The sequence below is a fragment of the Spermophilus citellus genome (genome assembly GCF_964194105.1).
Source record: "Spermophilus citellus genome assembly, chromosome: 9".
Taxonomy (NCBI): Eukaryota; Metazoa; Chordata; class Mammalia; order Rodentia; family Sciuridae; genus Spermophilus; species Spermophilus citellus.
This window is the reverse complement of record NC_138191.1, coordinates 11064837-11088990: the sequence shown is the minus strand read 5'-3', so window position 1 is coordinate 11088990 and position 24154 is coordinate 11064837. Positions and strand designations below refer to the sequence as shown.

Sequence of the window (24154 nt, the reverse complement as noted above, 5' to 3'; positions counted from 1 at the left end):
AACATTTATTTGGCCATGGTGCCATGCTGGGGGATGAGCAGTGATTTGGATAGACAGTGTCCCTGTCTCCTGGGGACTTTGGGTCTCAGTGACCTATCCATGTGAACAGACACATAAAGGAAATATACAGGCTGCATGCTTTGCACAAATAAACACAGGGACGTTTTACAGTCTTCCCTCAATTATCTAGGTCTATTTCTAGTTTGTACGAACAGTAGCAGTGTCTTAGTTCCAGGCTCCCCGCTGTTACCTCATTCAAAGTGCAGAGCATCCCATGGTCATTAATTGTGTGGTGGAGCCAACCCTTTTCTTCCTGTTAGCCCAAATAAAATTAGTAGGAATATCTATTGCAAAACCAAACCAAACCAAACAAAAAACTGATGAAATACCTGCCCAAACTAAATAGACTTAAAAACTCCTCTTTTATTTGCCTTATCTGATCTGTTTCAGTAAACAAAAGCACAGTGAGAGGGGACACAGCAGGGATTTGGAGCATTGATTTGTTTTTTTGTTTTATTCAAAATATTTCACACAGAAAAGGTGAAAACACTGTATCACACCCATCAATTTTTCATTTAGATTTAACGATTGCTAACAATTTGTTTTAGTGGCTTGTTTCTTTCTTTCTTTTTCAGTACTGGGCATTGGATCCAGAGAGCTGTACCCCGAGCTACACTCGCAGCTTTTTTTTTTTCATTCTGTATTTTGAGGCAGGTTGCCCAGGCTGATCTCAAACCTGAGATCCTTCTGTCTCGACCTCCTGATTAGCTGGGATTACAGGTGTGGGCCACTTCTCCCAGCCGTGGCTTATTTCTTTCTAGGTGTATATACATATTTTGCTAATTGTTAATCTAGTTTAGACACCTTGACATGTAGTCACCAATTGCATCAGCCTGCATTTCTGAAGAACCAGGGCACTCTGACATGCCAACACTACCATTTATCACATCCTCCACCAAAAACTCTAATCCAATGATTCCCTCTTATCACCTAATACAAAATTCATATTCAGGTGTCCTCAGTTGTTCAAAAATATACTTTCAACTCTTTTCTTCTTTTCAAAACAGGCTCCAATCAAGGTTTGTACATTACAGCTGCTTAAGTCTCTTTAGTATGTTTTGATTTAGAAGAGTTTCCTCATTTGTTGATTGATTTATTGTTTAAAATGTATTTTTAGTTTTAATCGACACAGTAATTGTGCATCTTTATGGAGCACATTGCATATCGTATACATTGCATGTGTACATTGTATAATGGCCAGATCAAAGAAACTAGCCCATCCATCATTTTAGATATTATTTCTTTGTGTTGGGAACATTAAAAATCTTCCTTACTAGCTATTTTGAAATGTTCAATTAATTGTTGTCAGCTGTAATTATCCCTCTGTGATATAGAACATAGAAATGATTCCTGCTATTCACTGAAGTCCCTGTACCCATTAACTGTCTTATCCCCCCATCCCCCTCACCACGCATTAATCTTGAAGCATACAGGTTATATGCCTCAGGCTAGCTTTTTTCTTTTTCTCTTTTGGTAGTTCTGGTGATTGGACCCAGGGTCTTGCCTATGCTAGGCTAGTGTTCTACCACTGAGCCCTAGCCCCAGCCCCAGGCTGTGTGCCTTAAAAATGTCCTGCATTGGTTTGTCTGATTCTTTTTCTTCATGGTACCATTTAACTTGTGGAGCACATTTTTTTTTTTTTGCCCCTCTCCCATGTTTACAGTTGATAAACATCCATGAATGTCGACCGGCGCATTCCATAGTGGTGAGTGACTGGGGACTCTAAAGAGTCCCACAGTCGGGCAGACTTCAAATTATGAAGGTCCTGCAGAGTGAGGCCCCAGTGTGAAGGGTGGGAGGAAGATCACCTGGATAGTTGGAGAAGTCGAGGGCACATGGTTTGGTGAGGTGCTTGAGAAGGAGACTGAGGGGGTCAAGAAGACAGAAAGACCTGGCCAAGTTACTTCAGTTCCTGCTGAAGAGAGAGGGGGTGAGAGAGGGTCAGGAAGGAGAGGTGTAGGACAAACATGCAGGGAAGGGAGAAACAAAACTGGAAAACCCAACTAGATGGTGGGGATTGGGACTTGGTGGCCACACTAGAAATTCCAGGAATCAGTGAGTCAACACCATCACATTGACGTTGTGTCATTGTCCTTTGGATGTCCCTCCAATAGGCACTCCCTGAGTCTCCAGGAAGTATTATTAGGCAACTTCAGGGCAGATCCCTGTGCCTGCCTAGCTTTAGAGCTGCCGGTGTCATCTCAGGGGTTGAAGGGCAGCTTTCCCACCTTGCTAGCAAGATGGAGAGAGAGTGCAGGGAGTTTCTCTGGGCTGCTTGGAAGGTCTTCAAAGATGAGAAACAGGGAAAGTCATTCTGTTCCTCGGAAATGGAATGAACCGACCAAACCAACAAACCAGAGAGTGCATAAATAGGTAAAGAAGTAAGCCAACAAATACCCGATTGCATGTGTGTTCTGGATCAGAGATCAGCAGCTTCCTTGGCCTTGAGTGTCAATGAGATTAAATAAGGCATGGGGTGGCAACAGGCTCGAAACTGGAAAAGGAGAAGAGTGGAACGAGCAGAGGAGGACAGAGAGAGTGGGGGGAATGTGCACGGTCGTGACTCAGGCACCACGTGAGCCTGGAGGAGATGGTTGCTGTGCTTCCCTGGAGGAGGACACACAGGCAGGGTTGCATGGCTTGAGTGTATCAGGGCAGAAGCGGAGCCGAGGAGGAGCTGGAAGGCCTGGAAGGATTTAGTCTTTGAAGAAATGTAGGGAGCTGTAAATAGTATGGGGGGGTGGGGTGAGCTGGTGAGTAGAAGAGTTGGAAGCAAGGAGGAGTCTGAGACTGATGAGAGGTGCTGGCTTGTGGGCCGCTGCACAAGATTGCAATGCCCTTTTGCTTTGTGACCTGAGAACATGCCTGGGCCACAACATTTGATCATTGAGAGATTTTGGAGGCTCAGGGCTGGAAAAGGCAGGGGGTTCTTTACTTAGAAAGGATTTTATCCCTCAGGGTCAGGTTGGTACTCTGCTCTCCATTGCTCAGAAACACATTTCTGTGTCTAAGACCCCCCATTCCCCCACCTCATGTGCCACTCTCTGTAGTTCTCATTTATCAAGAGTTTAAGTATTGCTTGAATTGAGCGATATACTTTTGGTGAAGAAAGGGGATGTGACACAGGCCCCTGTCCTCTAGCTGGGACTCAGTGAGCACCTATGAAATGAACAGGACTCTACAAGGTCGTGTTTGATCAACTCTCAAGAAATGTGGCATCACCTTGGTACAGAGGGAATTCATAAATGGAGAGAGAATGGAAGATTGGAATAATCCAGGGGGATTTCTGTAGGAGGGTAAAACTTTAATTCAGACAGCAGGTTTCAAAATTCTGGCTGTAGGGTATATTAGCTGTGTGGTCTTGGGAATGTCAGTTAACGTTTGGTTTCAGTTTCTTCACCTACACAAGGCCTGCCTTTCCTCGTTTTTGGATAGATTTAGGTATTAAAGATAGCCCATACTGCCAGGCACAGTGGTGCACGCCTGTCATCCCAGTGGCTGGGTAGGCTGAGACAGGAGGATGGCCAATTCAAAGCCAGCCTCAGCAAAAGTGAGGCACTAAGCAACTCAGTGAGACCCTGTCTCTAAATAAAATACCAAATATAGGGCTGGGGATGTGACTTAGTGGTCAAGTGCCCCTGAGTTCAATCCCTGATACCAAAAAAAAAAAAAAAAAAAGAAGATAGTCTATACAAAGTGACCCAATGAATACAAAGTACTCACTTAGGGGAACACACACACACACACACACACACACACACACACACACAACACATACACGTACATACATTTTTTAAAAATTTATTTTTTTTTTCAGTACTGGGGATTGAATCAACACCAAGCTACATCCCCAGACCTTTTTATTTATTTTTTTTCCTGTTAGGATCTTACTAAATTTGCCCATTCTGGCCTTGAACTTGTGGTCCTTCTGTCTCTGCCTCCCCAGTGGCTGGGATTACAGGCCTGCGCCACTACACCCCATGGGGCAATATTTATTTTCTTAGTTATTACTGCTGAATGGAAATTGAAAGTTTGTGCTTAATCAGTCAAAAATAAGTGAAAAAAGAAAAAAAAATCGAGTTTAAAAATAGAAGGAAATTGAAGGCAGGAGAAAATTGAAGGCACAGGAGAAAAGCCACATGACTAGGATTCATAGAATATGTGGGGGCCACAGAGAGGAAGTTTACGAGCCTCCACTTCCTAAAAGTGTCTGGCCGTCAGCAGTGTCAGAGGCCATGACAAACTCAAGGGGGGTGAAGACGGTGAAGAGGCCATTGGTAGCAGTCACCGTCAGCCCTCGAAAGAGCAGGTTTGGGCTGCAGACAGCACATCTGTGTCCCGTGTCCATTTGCATCTCCCGCCCCCACCCCCGTCAGAGAGACAGGAGCTTTTTTACTGTCAGGAAGACAGGAGCTTCTTCTTGCCTCTTTGAACTCCAAGGCTTTCTTGCTTGCACCGGCAGGACCTGGAACGAAGGCATCAGGAGAAAGTGCAGATGCAAGCTGAGATCAAGCGCATCAACGACGAGAACCAGAGAAAAAAGGAAGAGCTGCTGGCTCAGGAAAACTTGGCCGACCAGATGGTGATGGAGTTCACCAAGAAGAAGATGGTAAGGACCTGGTTTCAGATGACTGGCGCCTCTGAGCCGGAATGGCATGTCTGTAACCAGGAGAGGGGATTCCTACAGAAGGTAGCCACGTCTGCACATTAAAAATGTACATCCTTTGTTCAAGGACCTGGCACCCGCTCCCTTCTCCTTGGCCTGACTTGTTCATTAACAGAATATCCTAGAAAGGACATCCAAATCAGTGTGTGACTATCCTCATTAACACCTTCGTTAGAAGTTGGTCTGTGGGTCATGTGCAGGAATGGAAGTAAATGAAAATGATGGGTGAAAGTGAAGTTTTTGTAGATTCCTCATGACTTGGTAACCCGTAAATTCCTTGTGAAAATTCCCGTGTTGAGCATCCTATATTGGGCGCTAGACTCGGAAAACAAACACTTGTCCCTCCCCTTGCAAAGACAGCCAGTGAAGCAAAGAGCCTTGTCTGCAGACGGTTATGGGTGGCTCTAGCTCACACATGTGTGGACTCTTTCAGGGGCAAAATTGAGTGATAAAACGATTGGGGTCTGTGGAAAGTACAAGGGAAACCTTGGAAGCGTGATTTAGAATGAATGTGGTGTATGGAAAAAGAGGAAGAAGGAATCAAAGTGGCAGGAAAATTGTTTCTTCATGTGTCAGTTTTGTCTCCTCTGCAAATTTTAAAGTCTCATGACAACAGAAAACACGTCACTTTTCTATGCTCCTTCATGAAGAACAGGTAGAGGGGTTCTTCATGAAGGGTGGGGAGAGGGTGTGGTTATGATTTTCTTTTCTTGTGGTACTCTACCTCAGCCCTGCTCTACCACTGGGCCATATCCCCAGACCTTTTTTTTTTTTTTTTGAGACAGTGTCTCACTAAGTTTCTGAGACAGACCTTGAACTTGCGATTTTTCTATCTCATCTTCCTAAGTAACTGGGATTATAAACGTGTACTACTGTACCTGGCCTGTGGTTATAATTTGGAAAGGCATACTTGGTATGCCCATTTATGCTGAATACAAAATCACAGAAAATGAAAGTCAGGAAAACTCAGTTATTTTATTTTTTTGAATTTATTTTTTAATTTGCTTTAATTATTTATACATGATAGTACATACATGTTACTTAGGTCATGTAATCATATATGCACATAGGGTAACAATGTCAGATTCATTCTACTATCATTCCTACCCCCATCCCCTCTCCCCTTCCTTTACTTCCCTCTGTTTAGCCCAAAATACCACTATCTCCCCAACCCCTATGTGAATTAGCATCCACATATCAGAGAAAATATTTGGCCTTTGATTCTTTGGGATTGGCTTATTTCACTTAGTGAAATATTCTCCAGTTCCGTCCATTTACTTGCAAATGTCATTTCATTCTTCTTTAAGGCTTTGTAATATTCCATTGTGAATGTATACCACCAATTTTTTTATCCATTCGTCTGTTAAAGGGCACCTAGGTTGGTTCTGTAGTTTAGCTATTGTGAATTGAGCTGCTATAAACATTGATGTGGCTGCATCACTATAATATGCTGATTTTAAGTTCTTTGGGTATAAACCTAGGAGTGGGATGACTGGGTCAAATGGTGGTTCCATTCCAAGTTTTCTTAGGAATCTTCATGCTGCTTTCCATAGTGGTTGCACCATTTTGCAGTCCCACCAGCAGTGTATGAGTACACCTTTTCCCCCATGCCAATGTGTTGGCTGGGCACAAAATCACGAGTCACTCACAGCTTTGTAGATTCAAACAGCAATTCTTTATTCCCGAACTCACACCGGCCTCTACACACACGTTCTGGGGAAATCCCAGTTCTGCTGCCGCCCAATTCACCTACTCCACGAGGCTTTTTTCCCAAACTTTTTTTCTGAATCTCACGAGAACTCAACGGGAGCTCAGGTAGCAGGAACGTCCTATTTCCAGCAGCAATAATCTTCAACCTCCAACTTCCCTAAAACCCATATTGTCTTAAACCGGGAACGCCCTAAACCCAAGGACCGGGATACTTCCTCAAACCTGATCAGCTCTAAACCCAGATCCACCCTGGTCCTTGAGCAAGGTCACCTTACATGCAATGTCAACAGCGAAATTCCAAGGCAAGTCCATTTAACATGGGGTACGCTGGCAAGGAAATTTCGATGCGTCATTCCTACTTGGCAATGGCCCTCAGCACCCCCACATTTATTGTTGCCTGTATTCTTGATGATTGCCATTCTGACTGGAGTGAGATGGACTCTCAGTGTAGTTTTGATTTGCATTTCTCTAATTGCTAGAGATGTTGAACATTTAGGAAAACTCATTTTTTTTTTTGGCTTCAGTTTTCTTACTGGATTTTGCATATATGCAAGCAATGGAACAAGAATGCACAACTATGGAGGTGGTTTGCGCATAACAATGACTACATAATCACCATTTACTGAGCACTTAGACTGTGTGTTTAAGCTCTGTGCTAAGTGTTTTACATGTGTTATTATTATTATTTTTTGTGGTATTGGGGATTGAACTCTGGGTCTTGCATATGCTCTACCACTGAGCTACACCCCTAGCTCTGTTGTCTCATTTAATCTTGATAACAGCCATGGAAAGTAGCCCTTGATTGATTCAGAATATACTGAATGCTTCAATGTGTGTCCAATATTAGACTCAGCTGAGAGAACCCAGAGTAATGCAGTTTACACTGAATGGAACGCAACAGTGGCTTCCCGGAATGGGTGATGTGGTGATAATGGGTTGATCATGTGCAGGAGCAGGTGAACAGAGTTGCTGACTGCAGCTGAGAGTCTCTGGTGGTCATGATGAGGAAGGAGGGTGGTGAAATGATGCTGGAGAGCTGAGAGCCATTGTTGGCAGGTGCCTTGGCCCTTGAAGGAAACTGGAGGGGTGGTATGATGAGGAACTGTAGATCCCTGAGCAGGAGGGAAATATGTCTTGTATTCTTCCATGGAAAGGACATGGGCAGGTAATGCTGGGAGAGGCTGGAGACTGGCAAAAGGATCAGATACTTGGGCACTTCTACAATCTACTTTAAGTGTCTAATGCAATCATACATCACTTAATGATGGGATGCATCCTGAGAAATGAGTAATTAGGTGATTTCATCATTGTTGAACATAACAGATGTATGCCAACTAAGATGGCTCCAACACCACGGGTGACATTATCTTAGGGGACCATCGTCATATACATGGCAGTCATTGACTGAAACATGCCTGTGCGCCACATGGCTATATGTCGCTAGCCCTTCCCCTCCCACTGGTGCCTTTCAATGGTGTTGCAGCCAGAACTAACCCTTCAGAGCTAAAGGCAGAGACTGGCTGTGGAATCATCCCAAGTTCCCTGCCCTGCCATACAGGGCAGGGTAGAACAAAGGAACCAGCTGACACAGTTTGTTGGGCAGGATGAACGAGGGATGACAGAGATTCTGTATTGGAAGATCACATTTCCATTCAACCTTTGTTGTTAGTCTTGAGAAATACCGGTCGCTTGAGAAACAGTGGTTGGTAGGTGGGCACAGTGGTACACACTTGTAATCCCAGCGACTTGGAAGGCCGAGGCAGGATGATTGCAAGTTTGAGGCCAACCCGGCAACTTAACAAGACCCTCAGCAACTTAGCAAGACCCGTCTCAAAACAACAAAGAGCTGGGAGTAGAGCTCAGTGGGTAAAGCACCCCTGGATCACTACTTAGTACAGGAGGAGGAGAAGAAGGAGGAGGAGGAGGGGGCGGGGAAATAATAACAGAAATAGTGGATTGGAAGCTTTAGAGATAGGCCATTTCTTTCACAGAGGTGGTAAAGGGAACTGATTTTGATGGTTCATTCTTTAGGTGTCTGTTAACCACTGGGGAATTGCCTAAAGGATGGTTGGCCATTTGCCCAGGGACTAATGAGATAACCTTCACCTGCGCTGTGCTTTTACAAGACAGGCAGGGAGCCACATTTGTTACTTGGCCCAGTGGCCCTGCAACTTGAAGACTGTCTGTGATGTAATGGAAGGAGTATAAAACTCAGGATGCTGTGTTCAAATCCTGTTTGGTAGTTTACTGTCTGGGTGATCTTAGGCAGGATCCTCGATCTTCCTGAACATCAGTTTTTGTGGGGAGCCATTCTGACACGTGATTGGGTGACTCCCGTTAAGGGCCTGAGGCACTCTGGCTGTGTCGGAGTTATCCCGACCCTTTCCTGATGAGAGAGCCCATCCGTGTGGGGGTGTGCGTAACCACTGACCCTGGAGACCCAATCACTGACCCTGACCTTGGAGTGCAGCCCCCCCTCAACCTTCATTGGATGGAATTCTCCCCTGAATCTCTTGTCCCCCCAAATAAAAGGCTACTCCCTGGCGTGTTCGCTCTCTCTCTCTCCTGCTAGCCCAGAGTAATCCTCGCTGCCCTGCTGGGCGGCTGGAGGCAGGGAAACAGGGAGGCGAGCCGTCTCGGACCTAGCAATATAAATTAAGGTACTGTCTGTGTGTTTTATTTTGATCTCTTCTAACTAACTTAATGCCAGAACCTCATTAATGAAACCACTGCGCAGGCCGCGTGGTAGAAGTTTTCTCATCGATAGTATCCATCCCATAAGATCAGAATTGCCTAGGATAATGCAGGGGAAAGCCTTTTTTTTTTCCAACAATGAAACATTTTACAGATGCTAGTTCTTTTTTTAAAATGTTCATTCATTTCTATGTTGTTTTATTTTTTACTCTTTTTTTTTTAATGTACTGGGGGATTGAGTCTAGGAATATTCTACCTCTGAGCTAGAATATTTTTTTCCTTCTTATTTTGAGGGTCTCACTAAGTTACTGAGGTTGGCCTTGAACTTGGAATCCTCCCACCTTTTGCCACTGAGTTGTGTTATTACTGATGGGTGCCGTATGCCTGGCCTCTTTTGCCTGTTTAAAAAGGAGTGGTAGGGGAGATGTTGGAAAATGTGTTGCAGGGACCCTGTTTGTCTGGGCAAGGCTGGGGCAATGAGAACTGTTCTATGAGGCCTTTGCTTCCTTGCAGGCTCGAGAAGCAGAGTTTGAGGCTGAGCAGAACAGAATCCGGAGGGAAAAAGAGAAGGAGTTGGCCCGCCTGATGGCTCTGCAGGAGAGGGCTCAGGATTACCAAGCGGAACAGGTACCTGTTTCTTCTCGGTCTTGACTTCCCTCTTTCTCTGCCACTCCAGCAGCTGTACCTTTGATGGCCTATAAACTAGCCTCAAGGATGGAGGTATAAAAGAGAGGACACCGGCTTTCTATAGTAGACCGAGGAGGATGGGGTGGTTCTGCCCCCCAGTGCCCATGGCAGTAAGGCTTGAGCAGAATTATGGCTTAAGATCGGAGAGAAAGTCTTTGGCTACAACATAAAGAAATTTCCACCTTAAGTGACCAAAGAAATAGGTCACCAGAGAAAACTATGGCCTCTCCACCATTAGCAGTTTTTAAAATTAGAAGCACTGACGGGGACTCCCTGGAGGAGTTTGAGGAACAGGGAAAGAACTGGACTGAGTCGGGGTAGAAGGCCAAGATAACCCCCTCGGGGGACCTTCTGACCCAAAGGTTTCTAGGCTAGGATTCCATGAATTCTTTCCTAAAATAATCTGCTGCCGGAGAAGCCCATGGTGCTTTAGAAAACACCCCAAGGATACCTGGGCCTGGTCTGGACCTGAGGTTTTCGGGGCTCTCACTGGCCCCCCACCTTCCCACAGGATGCCTTGCGGGCCAAGCGCAACCAGGAGGCTGCGGACAGAGAATGGCGCAGGAAGGAGAAGGAAAATGCACAGAAGAAGATAGAAACGGAGGCTAAACTACGGAAAACAAGGATGGAACAGGTGGCTTTCAAGGAGCACAGGCTCGCCGTTCAGGTGCAACAGGACCGGGAAGAGTTCGAGAGGATTCTTCGGTAGGAGGGGCTCGGGAATCTTGGCTTCCCGTCTGCCCTGTAGTGGACCAGTGTGGGCTCTGCAGCAGGGAGGGGCCACAGTGCACGAAGGGGAGCCTTCTGGCAGTTTAACAGATAGATGCACATCCATGCAGTACTCCAGCTAGATGGGCGGTTGACATACTTCAGACACCCAGTTATCCAGGGGTGGTGTTGCAGGCCTCCCCCAGCTAGAGCCAGGAGGATGGAAAGTTCGAGGCCAGCCTTAGCAACTCAGGTTTCTCATCTAATGAGATCCCCGTTGCAAAAAAAAAAAAAAAAAAAAAAAAAAAGACAGGAAATAGTGCAGTGATAGAGTGTCCCTAGGTTCTATCTCCAGTATGGAGTATGGCCCCAAACAAACAAACTCCCAGAAAAACCAATACCACAACAATCCCAAACAAATAACAACAACAATGACAAAACACTCAAGCCAAGTATTTCAGGATTAGAGAATTTGAAAATAGCATCTGGGAAGTGTTTAAGGAATTGGGGGTTATGGGGATAATTTATCCTGAAAAGTAAAATGTAAATAAAGGTCTATCTAGTCCCTTCTGACCACTCCCCATCCACATCTGTCTGCAGATTAGTGATGAAGCTTCAAGTAGGAGAAGGTAGGGGGGAGACAGAAGAACCTTAGTCATTAAGGGTTGTGTCACTGGAGCAGGACTTTACAGTATATCTTTGCCACTGATTTGACAAAAATATATTGAGCACATCCAGCCAGGCTCTATGCTGGATGCCACGGAGAGCATTAGAAATTAATCAGCACCGCTTTTTCCTATTTTGTAGGAAGGATGTTAGAGATTCATATTTTGACCTCACTTTTATCTATCCATCTTTCCTGCGCAGTAGCGCTTTATCCTTTTATTTGTATACTTTTGGCTCAGTGGTAATTACAACATATAAGTGGAAGCTAAGCATTCATATCCATCACTGTTCTGACCCTCCCCCAAAGCAGTCAGTAATCACAGGTACCTTTGGTTTTCCTCTCTATTTCTTACCAGTTAAATCTGTTACCACCAGATCTGGCTTAACTGGGAATAACTTCCTTTTTGTTCTGGTTCAGCCTCTGTGAGATCAGAATTTTTCAAAAGGAAAAAAAAAAAAAACAGACAAAATTGAAATTTGGGGAATCAGAAATTATGCTTAGATAAGTGGAGTTTGAACAGTTGGACCTCGTTTTCTTGGTCTCCATGCTATAAGACCTTTCTCTTTATCCTGTTTCAGTTAGTGGTGTCCTAGACCAGGCCATCTAGACTCCTAATGGAGGCAGAGCAGCTCTCCATAAAGCTCTGTCCTTGCCAGAACGGGATTCCTGGTCTTCTTTAGGATTGCAAGTTCTTGATGATTCCCAGTAGCTGTGATGCCCTTTGGGACTCTAGCTTTCCCTGCCCTTGGGGTTGTGCCAGTGGTCACTGGACACTGGTAAAGAAAGCAGCTTCCTAAATGCTCCCAAAGATCCTGCCGTAGGGCTCCAGATTGCCTTCCAGATGTCTCCCCTCTCCTCTCTGGCCTTGTGCCCTTGGACATCTGTGTGCCTTTAGCAGGCACTAATACATATTAATGGAATGAAATTAAAGTTCTACATTTGCCACTGACCCATTTGTCTCTGCTTTGCTTTGTTTTCTTGAAGCATGTGCACTAGCCAGTTATTAAAGTTGGGCCAGCCTTTGGAGAAGTTCAGTTTTACCTGCTGTCCTAGATTAGCATCTAAGACCTAGTGACCTCCATGATGGGTGCCTTTTCTCTTAAGAGTGCCTCTGCCACAGCTAGCAATCCAAATTTTCTTACTTCAAAAGTAGGCTGGGGATGTGGCTCAGTGGTAGAGTCCTTGCTTAGCGTGTGGGAAGCCCCCAGTTCCATTCCCAGTACCACCAAAAACCAAACAAAAAAACAAACCCAAAGTATGGCCTCCCTAGAGACTACCTGTTTCTGGACAGAGGGATGCCTTTAGTTCTCAGCTTGTTGATTAAGCAGATATTGCCTAATCTATCCTACCAAGTGGTTCTTAGAAATGCCTGGGACCTTTAAAAAAATACAGATAAGCTCTACCGCACATTGTGATTTAAATGGTGTGTGGTGCAGCCCAGATATCAGTATCTTTTGAAATCTTGCAGATGATTCTAATATGCATGCAGATTGTTAGCGTTATTATTGTTAGGAAAGGAAGGAAGGGAGAAAGGGAGGGAGATAGGAAGGAAGATATATTAGAACAAGCTGGAGAGGAGTTATGCATTATTATGAGGGAAGAGTAGGAAAAATAGCTCCCAGGGGGTGAAATCCTGGTTGTAGGACCAGCTACATAATTTGCAGAGCCCGATGAAAAATTAGACTATGGAGCTCCTTGTTAAAAAATTATCAAGAATTTCTCCACCGTGACAGCAGAGCACTACACCAGGCCTGGGGCCCTTTAAAGCATGCCCCTGGCTTACAGTTGCATGTTCCCGAGGCTGGTTCTGGCTGGTGGGAGGAGGCAGAACTCTGCCTTCATGCTAATCCCTGAGTTGCAGAAGAAGTGGGCTGGGGCCTGAGGGCTGTGGTCTCTGAAACACGTCCTTTAGAGGAGCCGCCTTCCCTTGGCAGGACCAGCTCAGCCTAGACCCTTCCACTCCTTGTGCCCTCCCCCAGGGCTCAGAGAGAGCAGATTGAGAAGGAGAAGATGGAGGAGGAGAAAAAGGCCTCGGGGCGCTTACAGCATGCCAACGAGCTCCGTCGCCAGGTCCGAGAGAACCAGCAGAAGCAGGTGCAGAATCGCATTGCCACCTTCGAAGAGGGCCGGCGCCTTAAAGAGGAGGCCCAGAAGCGCCGTGAGCGCATTGATGATATCAAGAAGAAAAAACTCGAGGAGTTGAGGTGCACTGGGACCCTTTGTTCCCTGGCTCTTTTCACTTCCCCTAAGAGATGCTGGCATGGCAGTCCGGAAAGCGTAGATATGTTCAGGGAGGGACCCCTCTCCTGGCTCTAGGCTTACCCCTAAACTGGGCTCCAGCAGAAGGTTCTGGGACTGGGTCTTCCTTGCTCTCTGGGAGCTCCTTGGCAGTATACTGGCTTGGGGGGTGGATTATGGGAGAAGGCTGGGGTACGGGTCCCCAGGTGTTGTAAACCTCACCCGAGGCCTGCTTTCTTCTGCGTCCACTCTGGTCCGACACTTCCTTACACCCTCCCTGCATTCTCTCCACAGAGCCACTGGCCTTCCTGAGAAATACTGCATTGAAGCTGAGCGCAAAGCTAACATCCTGCCCACCACCTCTGTGAACTGAGGGGGAGCCTCTGTGACCCTCAGGATGCCTTCAGGGGACAGATTCTGCCCAGTCTTTGGGTGTCCTTAATTGCTGCTAACCTAGACATTTCATAGTTATGGATTAAACCTATTCTACTTTTCTAAGGAATAGCTTTTTTTTTTTTTTTTTTAATTGTTGTTGTGGGGATATGGCTGCTCCAGGGGATTCAAGGTGGAGAAAAATAGGTTCCGGGGAATCAGGTGTGATTGTAATCCCAGTGATTTGGGAGGGCTGAGGCAGGAGGGTCACAAGTTTGAGGTCATCAGCCTGGGTACCTGAGACCCTGACTTAAAATTTGAAAGGGGAGGGAGTAATGGGAATGTAGCTCAGTGGTAGAGCACCTTGAGTTCAACCCCTAGTACCACAATACATAAATAAATAAAAAGGTTATGGGGACCCAAGTGTGGGCCATGCTCAGGGGCAGAAAGTGGGAGGATGTCCTAGACCAGGGGGTCCCTGAGAGTTGGGTTCTGCTGGCTTTTTGCCATCTCCTGCAGTGTCCACTTGCCAGTTCGGAGGCATTTCAAGGCTTGAGGCAGATGCTGGGTTGGGGGAGGGCTGGTGTGAGGGCTGGGTGGGGTGAAGCTGGGGAGGGAGAGCTCTTCCGGGGCTCACAACCATGACTCAGACCACATCTGTGGAGGGGGCTGGTGTTGGAGCTTGGTCCACGTATAACTGCAACACCGACACCTGCCCCGCCCCGCCAGGGCACACCCAGGACCCAGCTCCTTACCCAAACACAGCTTCCCTCCCACTCATGCGGCTGGGCTTTCCCTGATCAACCTCACTCCCGTAAGTGGGGCTCCCCCAAACCATTTTTCTGTTTTAACTTTTCTCATTTTGCTCCAAACGACTCCTTATTCACACATTCACACACTTAACAGAGTACCTGCTGTGAGCCAGCCACCCTCTGAGCGTTCAGTGACTACAATAGACCTGGTGCCCCTTCCTAGAAGCCAGTCTCCCGATTCTTTGCAGCCCTCCCCCAATTTTATGTACCTGTAGAATAATCTCAGCCTTTTTGGAATGACCCTGGGAGTTATTTGGAGCGGGAGAGCCTCATTCCAATGATGGAGCACTTCCTGGTGTTGTGTGCCTGGGGGTAAAGGGCCTCCACCTAGCTCCCCAAACTCTGGTGCCCCTCTGCTCCTCCCCACCCCCAGGGGTTTGCTTCTTTTCTCAGATCCAAAGCCCAGTCTTGTCTTCCTCCATGCATCCTGCACTAGAGGAGGCAGAGGACAGCTGCTGGGCGCGTCCTTGGTGTTTGCAACGCCAGGTTACAAGGGCCTGGGGCAAGAGTCCTCTTTTCATGGGGCCCAGGGAGAGTCAGCAAGCTGCTTCCTGTGCTTCCCCGTCCTCAGGACTGAGTGTCTGCCCTCTCTACTTTCCCCACTCGGGAAGACTGTTGCCCCACCCAACCAGGTGGGCAGCCCCCCAGCTGTTTGGGGAAAAGACTGCCTCACCTTCTCCACTCAGCACTCCTAACTGCAACCAGCTGACACCTGCCCCTCTCAGGGTCTTGGGAAGACATGGCACTGAGCCCAGTGTGAGAGAAAGACACAGCAGTGCCACCAAGAATTCTGGCACCCAGCTGACCTCATCTTGAGACCTTCAAGGTCCAAAGAATAAGCCCTTACCTATCTTGGAGAACCCTCTTCCCCAGTAAGGTCAGAAAGAGCCTTTCCTGGGCGCCTGGAGTTTGTCAGGTGCACACCTAGGTCATCCATCTCAGGGCTGGGAAAGAGTGGGCCCCTGTGGAATGCGGGCTTCCAGAAAGGGGTTCTTGTACTCACTGCCTACTTGGGAACCCATGTTGAGAACAATGTTCACAGGTGGAAATCAAAGAGCTGCTGCTGGTGAAAAAGCAGGGCTGTGGTTCACGGCAGATCCCCAGGCCCATGGGTGACACTGGTGGACAGGGCCTGGACCCAGAGCAGTTACAGGAGAAAGGAGAACCCGGTCACCTCTGAACAAGTGAAGATGGCTTGGGAGAGACACTCATTGGGTTGCCCCCTCCAGTCTAAGAATTCCTATCTTTGGCTTGGTGTGGTGGCACATTCCTGTAATCCCAGCAGTTTGGGAAGCTGGGTCAGGAGGATCACAAGTTCAAGGCCAGCTTGGGTAATTTGAGAATACCCTCTCTCAAAAAAAAAAAAAAAAAAATGGGACTGGGGATGTAGGGATGTAGTTCAGTTGAAGAATGTCCCTGGGTTTAATCTCCAGTATGGGGCCGAAAATTCTGCCTTGGAATTGGCCCACAAAAGAGAGGTTCTGTTTCTTAGGATTCTTGAGAAGTGCTACACAGATGTCCTGGGCTCCAGGGCTGGCTTGGATTGCCAGCAGGAGCCTACTTCCCAGAGGTGGGAATCTCCTGAGAGTGCGGGACTAGTTGAGATCTTAGGCTACCCAGCTCCGTGAGGGTGTTTTTTTTTTTTTTTTTTTTTTTTTATAAACCCTCTACCCACTGGCTTGGGAACAGCCCTGGGAATAGTTACGGAGCAAGTCTCCTGGCTTGAGTGGTGATTGGTGGGTCAGGATTGTGACAGTAGTGGCAGAACCAGCAGGGGGCTGTGTGAGCCCAACTTGCAGAGTGGGGGTGGGGCCTGGGGACAAGGGAAAGAGGGAGTGAGTGTGATGTTGAGGACTCTAATGGACCCCCCAGTCTCAGGAATCAGGAATAACCAGTCTCAGTCTTTCTGCTAGAGGTCAGACCTTTGGTGGGGCTGCTTTCTGCTGAAGACGATTCAGCTTTCCCCTGCTGACACTCAGAGGTGGAAATGCGCTCTATGCATCCCTCTAAACCACTGCGTCAGTCTTGGGGTACCTGGGAGGCAGCTACTATTACTCTTACAAAGAGTGGGATCCAGGAGGAAAATTGTAGACAAGGGCATGGTTCCCTAAAGATCAACCAGAGGCCCTTTCCCATCCACGGCTGCTGCCTGTGGTGACCCCCCCTCTCCTTCCACACTGAGAGAGACTGTCTTTGCTGATGTAAAGATTTTGTTTTTAAAGTGCCCAAGCTATTATTGACTTTGTGGTATGGGTATCTGATTTCTTTATATATTGCGTTTACATTATTTTATGTATAAAGGTACACACTGTGCTGGGTGCAGTGACACACACCTGTCATCCCAGCAATTTGAGAGGCTGGGTCAGGAGGATCACAAGTTCAAGGCCAGCCTGCACAATTTAGAGAGAGCCTGTCTCAAAATTTTTGAAAAAAAGGGTTGGGGATGTAGCTCAGTGGTAAGGCAACCCTGAGTTCAATCTCCTGTAAAAACAAAAGTAACAACAAAAACACAAAAAAACAAACCAAGGTGTGCACTAGCTTCCTGTCTTGTGCCCTTGGGCTCTTGCAGTCCTTACAGAGTCAGGATGGTCTGATTCAGCCTAAAAACTCTAGAGTTGAATTTTCCAGCCATGGAGCACTGAGTTGGATCTGTAGGCAGCTGCCTGCAGGTATGCCTGTCTCCCTCAGCTTTTGGCTGGGCTTGCAGTCCTATCTGCCCTCACGTGCTTCTTCCTGGCACCACGCTCTGCTGTGGCTTGGGGGAGGTCTCAGAACCTTTGCACCTGCAGCAGAAGCAGCTCAAGACTGCATGATTCAGCAGCCTGTCCCGGTGGCCCATCCAGACAGGCCCTGACTCAGTGGGGTGCTGGAATGTCCTCCAGTGCCCTTGAAGGCCTCAGCATCCCCATCTTCGACTTTGGGTTACAGCTGGGAATTAATTGGTTTCAGTAAAAGCACTTTGATTTGACTTGGATGAAAGGGTCTGTGAGAGTTCAAAGCCAGGCAGGGCTTTTGGGGTGAGAAAAGGTGGCAGGTGTTCAGGTGATGGCAGAGGGGAGACGCTGGAGTCTCAGACAAAAAGTCTGGGTGCAGAGGTCATGAAGGCGGGACTGACTTCTTCATTCTCTATTTTGCATTCTCTATTCTGCAAAGAGTGGGAGCCTGGGAGATGGTTCCCTAAAGGTCAACGAGAGGCCCTCTCCCATCCAAGGCTGCTTTCCAAGGTGACCCACCTCTCCTTCTGCACTCATGCCAAGAGTTCCTGGAAGATCCTCATTTCCAACATCACATATCTTTCTTGATTGGATATCTTTAATAGCTCAGACCTTTCTTTTGTCTTAGCTCACACACTCTGGCCTCTCCTAGCTTGGGATACGCCCCATGAGGTGTAAGCTCCACATTTCTTTTTGCATCCCCACCCTCACTTTGGAAAGGGATGGCCAGTTTTCTCAGTGTCCTTTGACAACTTGGAGGCTGGGACAGAAATAGCATTGAGGTTTTGGTGGCTTTCTCAAAAGACTCAGAGAAAGTGGAGCCAAAGCGTTGGGTGGGAGTAGGGAGCAGAAGGTCCTGGGGCTTGGAAGAAATTGCCTAGAGCTAGTGAACTTTTCTGCATGATCCCTGGAGAAAGATTATCTCTGGGCTGGGGGTGGGGGAGAGCATGGAATTATAGAATGTCAAGGCCAAAAGGGACCTCAAAGACCTTCTGGTGTTTTAATCTCCCACGGCTGGGCAGTCTGAGCTTGCACTTTCTGACAGACATGACACTCACTATCTGATAATGCAACCTAATCATCTTAGATCAACCCTGGAGCTCAGAAAGTTCAGTGTCGAGTCAATATATGTCTTCCTGTGCATCTAATGCATAGACTTATTTCTGCTCTTTGGGATCACACAAAACCAGTCCAGGCTCTTTTTTCATAATTAAGACCCCTTCAGCTGTCTCCTACCGCAAGCTGTGCAGTTTGACCCTATGTGGGGAAGTGCATGTAGTTCTGGAAACATAGGGCTCTCTAGCAATTCAGGTAAGAGGTTGTATAGGGAGGAAGTCAGGGGAGGGAATTGGAGGGGAACTTTGGCTCTCTCCCTTGGGCTGGGCCTGTTGCTTTCCTGCCGGTTAATACTTCCATCCCGGGCCAGCCCTGGCAGAGTGGTTGGTGTTGTCTCTGAGGCCCAATCCCTCTGGCGCCACCTTCCTTTCTCAGTCCCTTATTCTGGTATCCAGGCAACAGGAAACAAACAGGGAAGGCAGAGTGAGGGCTGGTCAGGTCAGGCTTACAGGAGCGACTTCCCTCTGATGCCTGTCACCTCCCATACCTTTTCCTGGGCAAGGCAGTCCCAGGGCCACCCTAACGCTTGAAGGGGACCTCTGTTCCCCTCTGCAGATATGTAGCCACTGAATCTAGGTAGCAAAGCAAAGGTGAATTTTATTTCTACAAATTCAAAAGCCAAACTTTCCCTGGACATATGGATTAATACATCACAAAGTCTCCCTCTCCACACACAGACGTATGGATCAGGCCAATCGATCTTAGTTACCCAATTCAATCCGAGGGCCTGGCGCTGATCCCAGTGAGGTGCTCTGTGGAGGTTGGGCAGAAGGTTCTAAGAAGTTCAGTTCTCAAGGATCTCCCCTCCTCAGTCCAAAAATCATCACCAGTGGTTTCACTTCACTTCCTCACTTCATTTGGTGCCTGGCTTATTTCCCAAACCCTGAAATATTCCTCTGGTCACTCTTGGTCTTCCTCCTGGTACATCAATGGACAATCTTTCGAATTTTGGGTTAAACATCATTTCCACTGAGTTGGACTTTGAGCACATTAGCATAGCTTATCACATTGTGGGTTAGGTGCCCCTTCACTTGTCTGTGTCCCCCATCAGTGTCTCCAGGGACTAACACAAAGCCCAGCCGGTTGTAGAGTGCATGAAGGTTCTGCGGCATGTGGTTGATCTCTGGAGGTGAAGATACTCTTTAATCATCAGGGTCTTTTATTCCTCTGGTCATTAGGATTTCACACACTCTTTAAAAGGGATTTCTTCTTGTCTCTCTTCATTTAATTGCTTGATAACAGTTCAATGGATGGCCTTCAATCAACAACTCTTTGTTACTGTTCTTTACTGATGGAGGATGGGTTAGGTCACTCCTTCAGAGGTGGTGACTATGATTGTTCTGCTTTTCTTTTATCAATCTGGGACAGTTCTAAGATGCTGCTTGATGGGAGAGATTTGGGTATATCTAGGCTCCCTCTCAGTGTCCCTCTTCTTCTGTGATGGAAATCTGAGCAGAGGCTCAAGGACTCTTTGGTCGCTGGTGTCTGAAGCTCTTACCTGCCAGCCCCGATTTGAGCCTCAGTCTCCAACCTGAACCCATATCCTCAAACTTAACCCCACACATAGATCTCATCCCTCTTTCTCCAACTAACTGTAACCTTTTCTTGTTGGATATCATCCTGTTCCCGTCATGTCACCTGTCCTGTCTCTCAAACCCCTGCCCTTCTCATCCAACCATGGCCCTACCCAGCAGGGCCGTTCTCCCCTCCACAAACCTTCACTGAAAGCTGGTGGAAAGACAATAGCTGCAGTGGCTTCTTGGAGACTCTGTGACCACCTGCCTCCAAGGCTAACGAGACCCTGTCTCTCCACGATGATCATCACTTCTGCTCCTGGGCTCTTTTCTCAAAGGTTTTCTCTGGGAGGTGGCTCCTCCTTAGGTATTGTGGGGGTGAGCCCAGTTCTACATGGGGACTAGGGAGAGGAGGCTGTAGGACCTGCTGACAGAAATGGGGAGGGGTTTAGAAAGGGTCAAGCTATAGTCGCGGCCACGGCAGGGGGAGATGGAGAGCTTGAGCCCATGCCTACAGAGCCTAGGGAGGGGGCCTGGAGCAGAGTCCAGGCAGGGGGTGGGGAGGGCTTATAGGGTCATATGAGTTGCTGCAAAGGGAACTTCAGAGGAAGAGTAGGTAGACTGAGACCTCTGCCCGTCCTTCCCCAAGGCTCTGGGGCTGGGCTGCACCTCATTTCAGAGGTTGGCTTCAGGTCTTTAGGTCCCTATCCTGCCTATTTCCTCCTCGTCTATGTCTCTGTTCACTCTTTTCTAGGTCTCTGTCTTAGACTTTCTATTTATGTCTTAGAATAGAAGCAAATGCCATTCAAACTGGAGCCCTTTGCCCCCGAAAAGGTAGAGATTTCCCAGGGTTCCAGGCTATGATCTGGAGTCTTCTGCCTCCTATGAGTCTCTCATGCCACATGTATTTCTGATGGTCTCAGTGTTTGCCCCTTAACTAATCATTATTTCCTCCCAAGTTCCTCTCCTCCTCCTCCTTTTTCTTACTCTTCCCACCACTCCCCCTCCCCCCAGAGAGAGAAATCCAATACTCTCAGATCTGCCTGGACTTTTATGGGACCTGAAAAAGAAGTGGGCAGGGAAATGGAATGTTTGGAGTGGGGACTGGATAGGGGGAAAGGAAAAGGAGGAGTTGGAGTAGGGTGCCTGCCTCCCAGGATTGGGGCCCATCCTACTGAGGATGGCCCAGAGAGACAGGCATGGGCTGTAGGCTGGTCTCCCAGGGAGAGGACTGTGGGTTGGACCTATCCCCGGTACCCTCCCTCTATCACCACTCCCCCCAAACCCTGCAGGGCTCAAGGCACAAGGCAAGAAGGCTAGCAGCTTCTTTTATAGGCTCCAAATTGCAAGGAGGAGGCAATTAGCCATCAGTAGGTCAAGGGGACCAATGATGATGCGCTGATTTTTTAGGCTTTGAGAACCCCCTTTATAGTCTCCTGAAAAGTGGCTATTCTTCTGGAAGCACCTAGGTCCTTATTCTTCCCCAACCCCCATCTCCTGCTTCAAAACCAGGGCTCCCCTCTAGTAAGACTCCCTCCTATGGGCCTTGTCTTCTGGTTCAAGTTGGTGTCTGAGCTCCCTCCATTACCAATAGCTTCTTGCATCCCCTTCCCAGTGCCTTTATTGGAGTTTGACCAAACCATGAGTGTGGGTGGTGGAACAGGTCTTCAGAGGTTACATTTGTTATGGGATTAAGTTACTTCATACCCACAGATGGACTCATGAACATTGGGATCCCTCCCCCAAATCTTGGGATCCCAGTCATCATGTACCACTGGAATTCTCCCAGACTTATTCCAGCCAAACCTGAATTTAGCAGACGGAAGCTGATGTCTTTCTGTATCATAAATAAAATATCATTTTTGATTACTGGGAATCCTCCATTCATATATCTTTAACGCACGTTTTAACCCTAACCATAGCCTATTCTAACTCAAATCCTAAACTCAGTTCTGACCCAGTTGTAACTAATCCTAGGTCAATCTCAACTGAGCCTTCAGGTTAGCCTTAGACGTATTCCTAAGCATATCTGTAAATGAAGCTAAAAATCTTATTCCTTATCATAACACTAATCCCAGCCACTAACTCTAGCCTCAGTTCTAACTATAATTTAACCCTAATGCCAAGTTAAGCTCCAATCCCAACCTCAAACCTGACCTCAACCTCATTTATAATTTCAACTGACCCCACACTTAATCCCACTTCCAGCTTTCACCCCAACTCCAACATCAGCTCAAATTCAGAACCCAATTAAAACCCCCTCCCTTCACTCCTTTCCTTTCAGTCTCTCATTTCCTCATCCCACCTTTTATCCCCTTCCCCTACCATTGCCCTTCTACGCTTTCTTCTCATGGAGCCATTTTTTTTTTTTTTTTTTTTTGGACTACACTGGGCCAAGAGTCAGGATGTCTGGTTGTCTCCTACTTAGGCCCCAGCGGTATCAACTAAGCCAAATCCTCATGTTTCTCCAGGCCTCTGTTTCCCCATCTGTAAAATGGAAATAATGATCCCTGTTCTCCAGAGGACACAAGACAATCCTATAAAACTCAAAATAAATAAGGAAATGAGGATATTCACTGTGTACGTCTGGGAAGCCCCAGAGCACCCTGTTGTTGTTGGGAGTTCAGGTAGAGGGGTTTGGAACTTAGAGACGCATGGACTCCTTTGCTTCCTTAATGTTCCTGTTTTTCCCAGAGGGGTGGGTCCCAACAGCATCCCAGAGCCCCATAACTCTTCCCCCTCTGTCCTTGTCAGGGATAAGGGGGGGGGGGCTCCTGGCTCCTTGAAGGAAGTCCAGCAGTTCCATGGGGCCCCTCGTGACCTTCCTCCTGTGGAGCAGTCCTGGAGTCCAGGGGAGGCATGAGGGGACCAAAAGCAAGAGCCAGCCTTCTATTTTCTCGGGCTGGTTGAGACCCTACCCACCCCAATTATTCCAGCCTTCCTAGGACTATGCCATCTTAGTCACCGTGATGACCAGTCAAGATCACGGGGGTCCTTGGTCACAAGGGTTCAGTTCATACCAGGTCTTCATGAACTCTTCAGGCCTGGTGGCTCTTCCTGGGCATAGGAGCCAGGCTACCAAGGCACCCTTCACGGGAAGCCCATACAGAGGAGCTCAGCCTCACTCAGTGACACGGTCACCCTGCCTCCCTCCCACCTATACACTGTTAGGTGTGAGGGTGCACATATTCACACAGTCCTCCCTCACCAGGGCCGCTCCTTCCCTTACCCCAACCCCGTACCTCCCTCCCTCCACATGCCCTGGTCCATCTTTATAATCCTCAGTGAACCATTGTAGATCTGTGTGAGCCGTAGGGCCTGGGTCCCCCATGACACCTTTGGTTCCCAGGGGTCCCCATGCCCGTGGAGTCCTTGAGTCAGGCATGGGTGGGGGTGCAGTTGCAGGGGATGACTTTGTCCCTTCACATACCCCTCCTCTCCCTCTTTCAGCTCAGGGGGCCCTATTCCCTTTGAAAGATCCGAGGCTGGACATTCCCGGATCCCTTTCATCTGCCAGGCCTTCCTTCGGGTCCTGGGTCCCAGCCTGGGGGAAGGCTCTCCTTCCCTGGAGTACCTTCTCACAGACCTCCCTCTAGAAAGGGTCCCTCCAGGAGGGTCTGGGATGCTTGGAGGGGGCGGGACTTGGACAGTTGGGCCTGCAGCTGGGAGGGTGTGTCAGAACACCCCGCCCCTCCCCGGTGAGTGTTAACTCTTCACGGCCTGGCCTCTCCCCACCCCGCCTGCGCCCCAAGCCTGGCTTCTCCTTCCTCTTTCCCACTTCCCCTAGGGAAGGAGGCAGCAAATGAGTGGTGAGCGGAGCTCTGTGGACGCTGTCAAATGGGGCGACTGTTGTCACCCCCAGGACGTGGCCAGGAGGAAGTGGAGGTTTAACAGGTGCCTAATTACAAGTCCCGCTGGCCGCCTTGTGCCACTCTCAAGACAGGGAAGAGCTTGGGTGAGGGCTGGGTAATGCCTGGGTAGGCCATCCTGTCACCCCGCTAATTAGGGTTATTGGGGCTCCTCCCCAAGGCGGGGACCAGGCCCCCTCCCTCCCATAGAAATAACTCTGGCTGCTCCCCAGCTGGGCACTCACTGCACCTTCCTGCCACCCCGGGCAGTGTCTGGGCCCTCGGCTCCCCCTCCCTCCACCTGCCCCTTCCACCCACCACCACCAGCCACGGGAACCCACCTCAGGC

General features: G+C 48.0%; 1 protein-coding gene across 1 annotated transcript in view; it reads left to right on the top strand.

Annotated features, from left to right (window-relative positions):
• Positions 1-13832, top strand: part of CFAP45 (cilia and flagella associated protein 45) — a 29240-nt gene extending 15408 nt beyond the window's left edge. The window contains exons 8-12 of the mRNA XM_081308744.1: positions 4523-4669; positions 9644-9757; positions 10329-10522; positions 13172-13396; positions 13725-13832. Coding sequence (XP_081164870.1) covers positions 4523-4669; positions 9644-9757; positions 10329-10522; positions 13172-13396; positions 13725-13803 — 759 coding nt within the window. The 3' untranslated portion in view covers positions 13804-13832. The remainder of the gene's footprint in view (positions 1-4522; positions 4670-9643; positions 9758-10328; positions 10523-13171; positions 13397-13724) is intronic.
• Positions 13833-24154: the final 10322 nt, after the last annotated feature.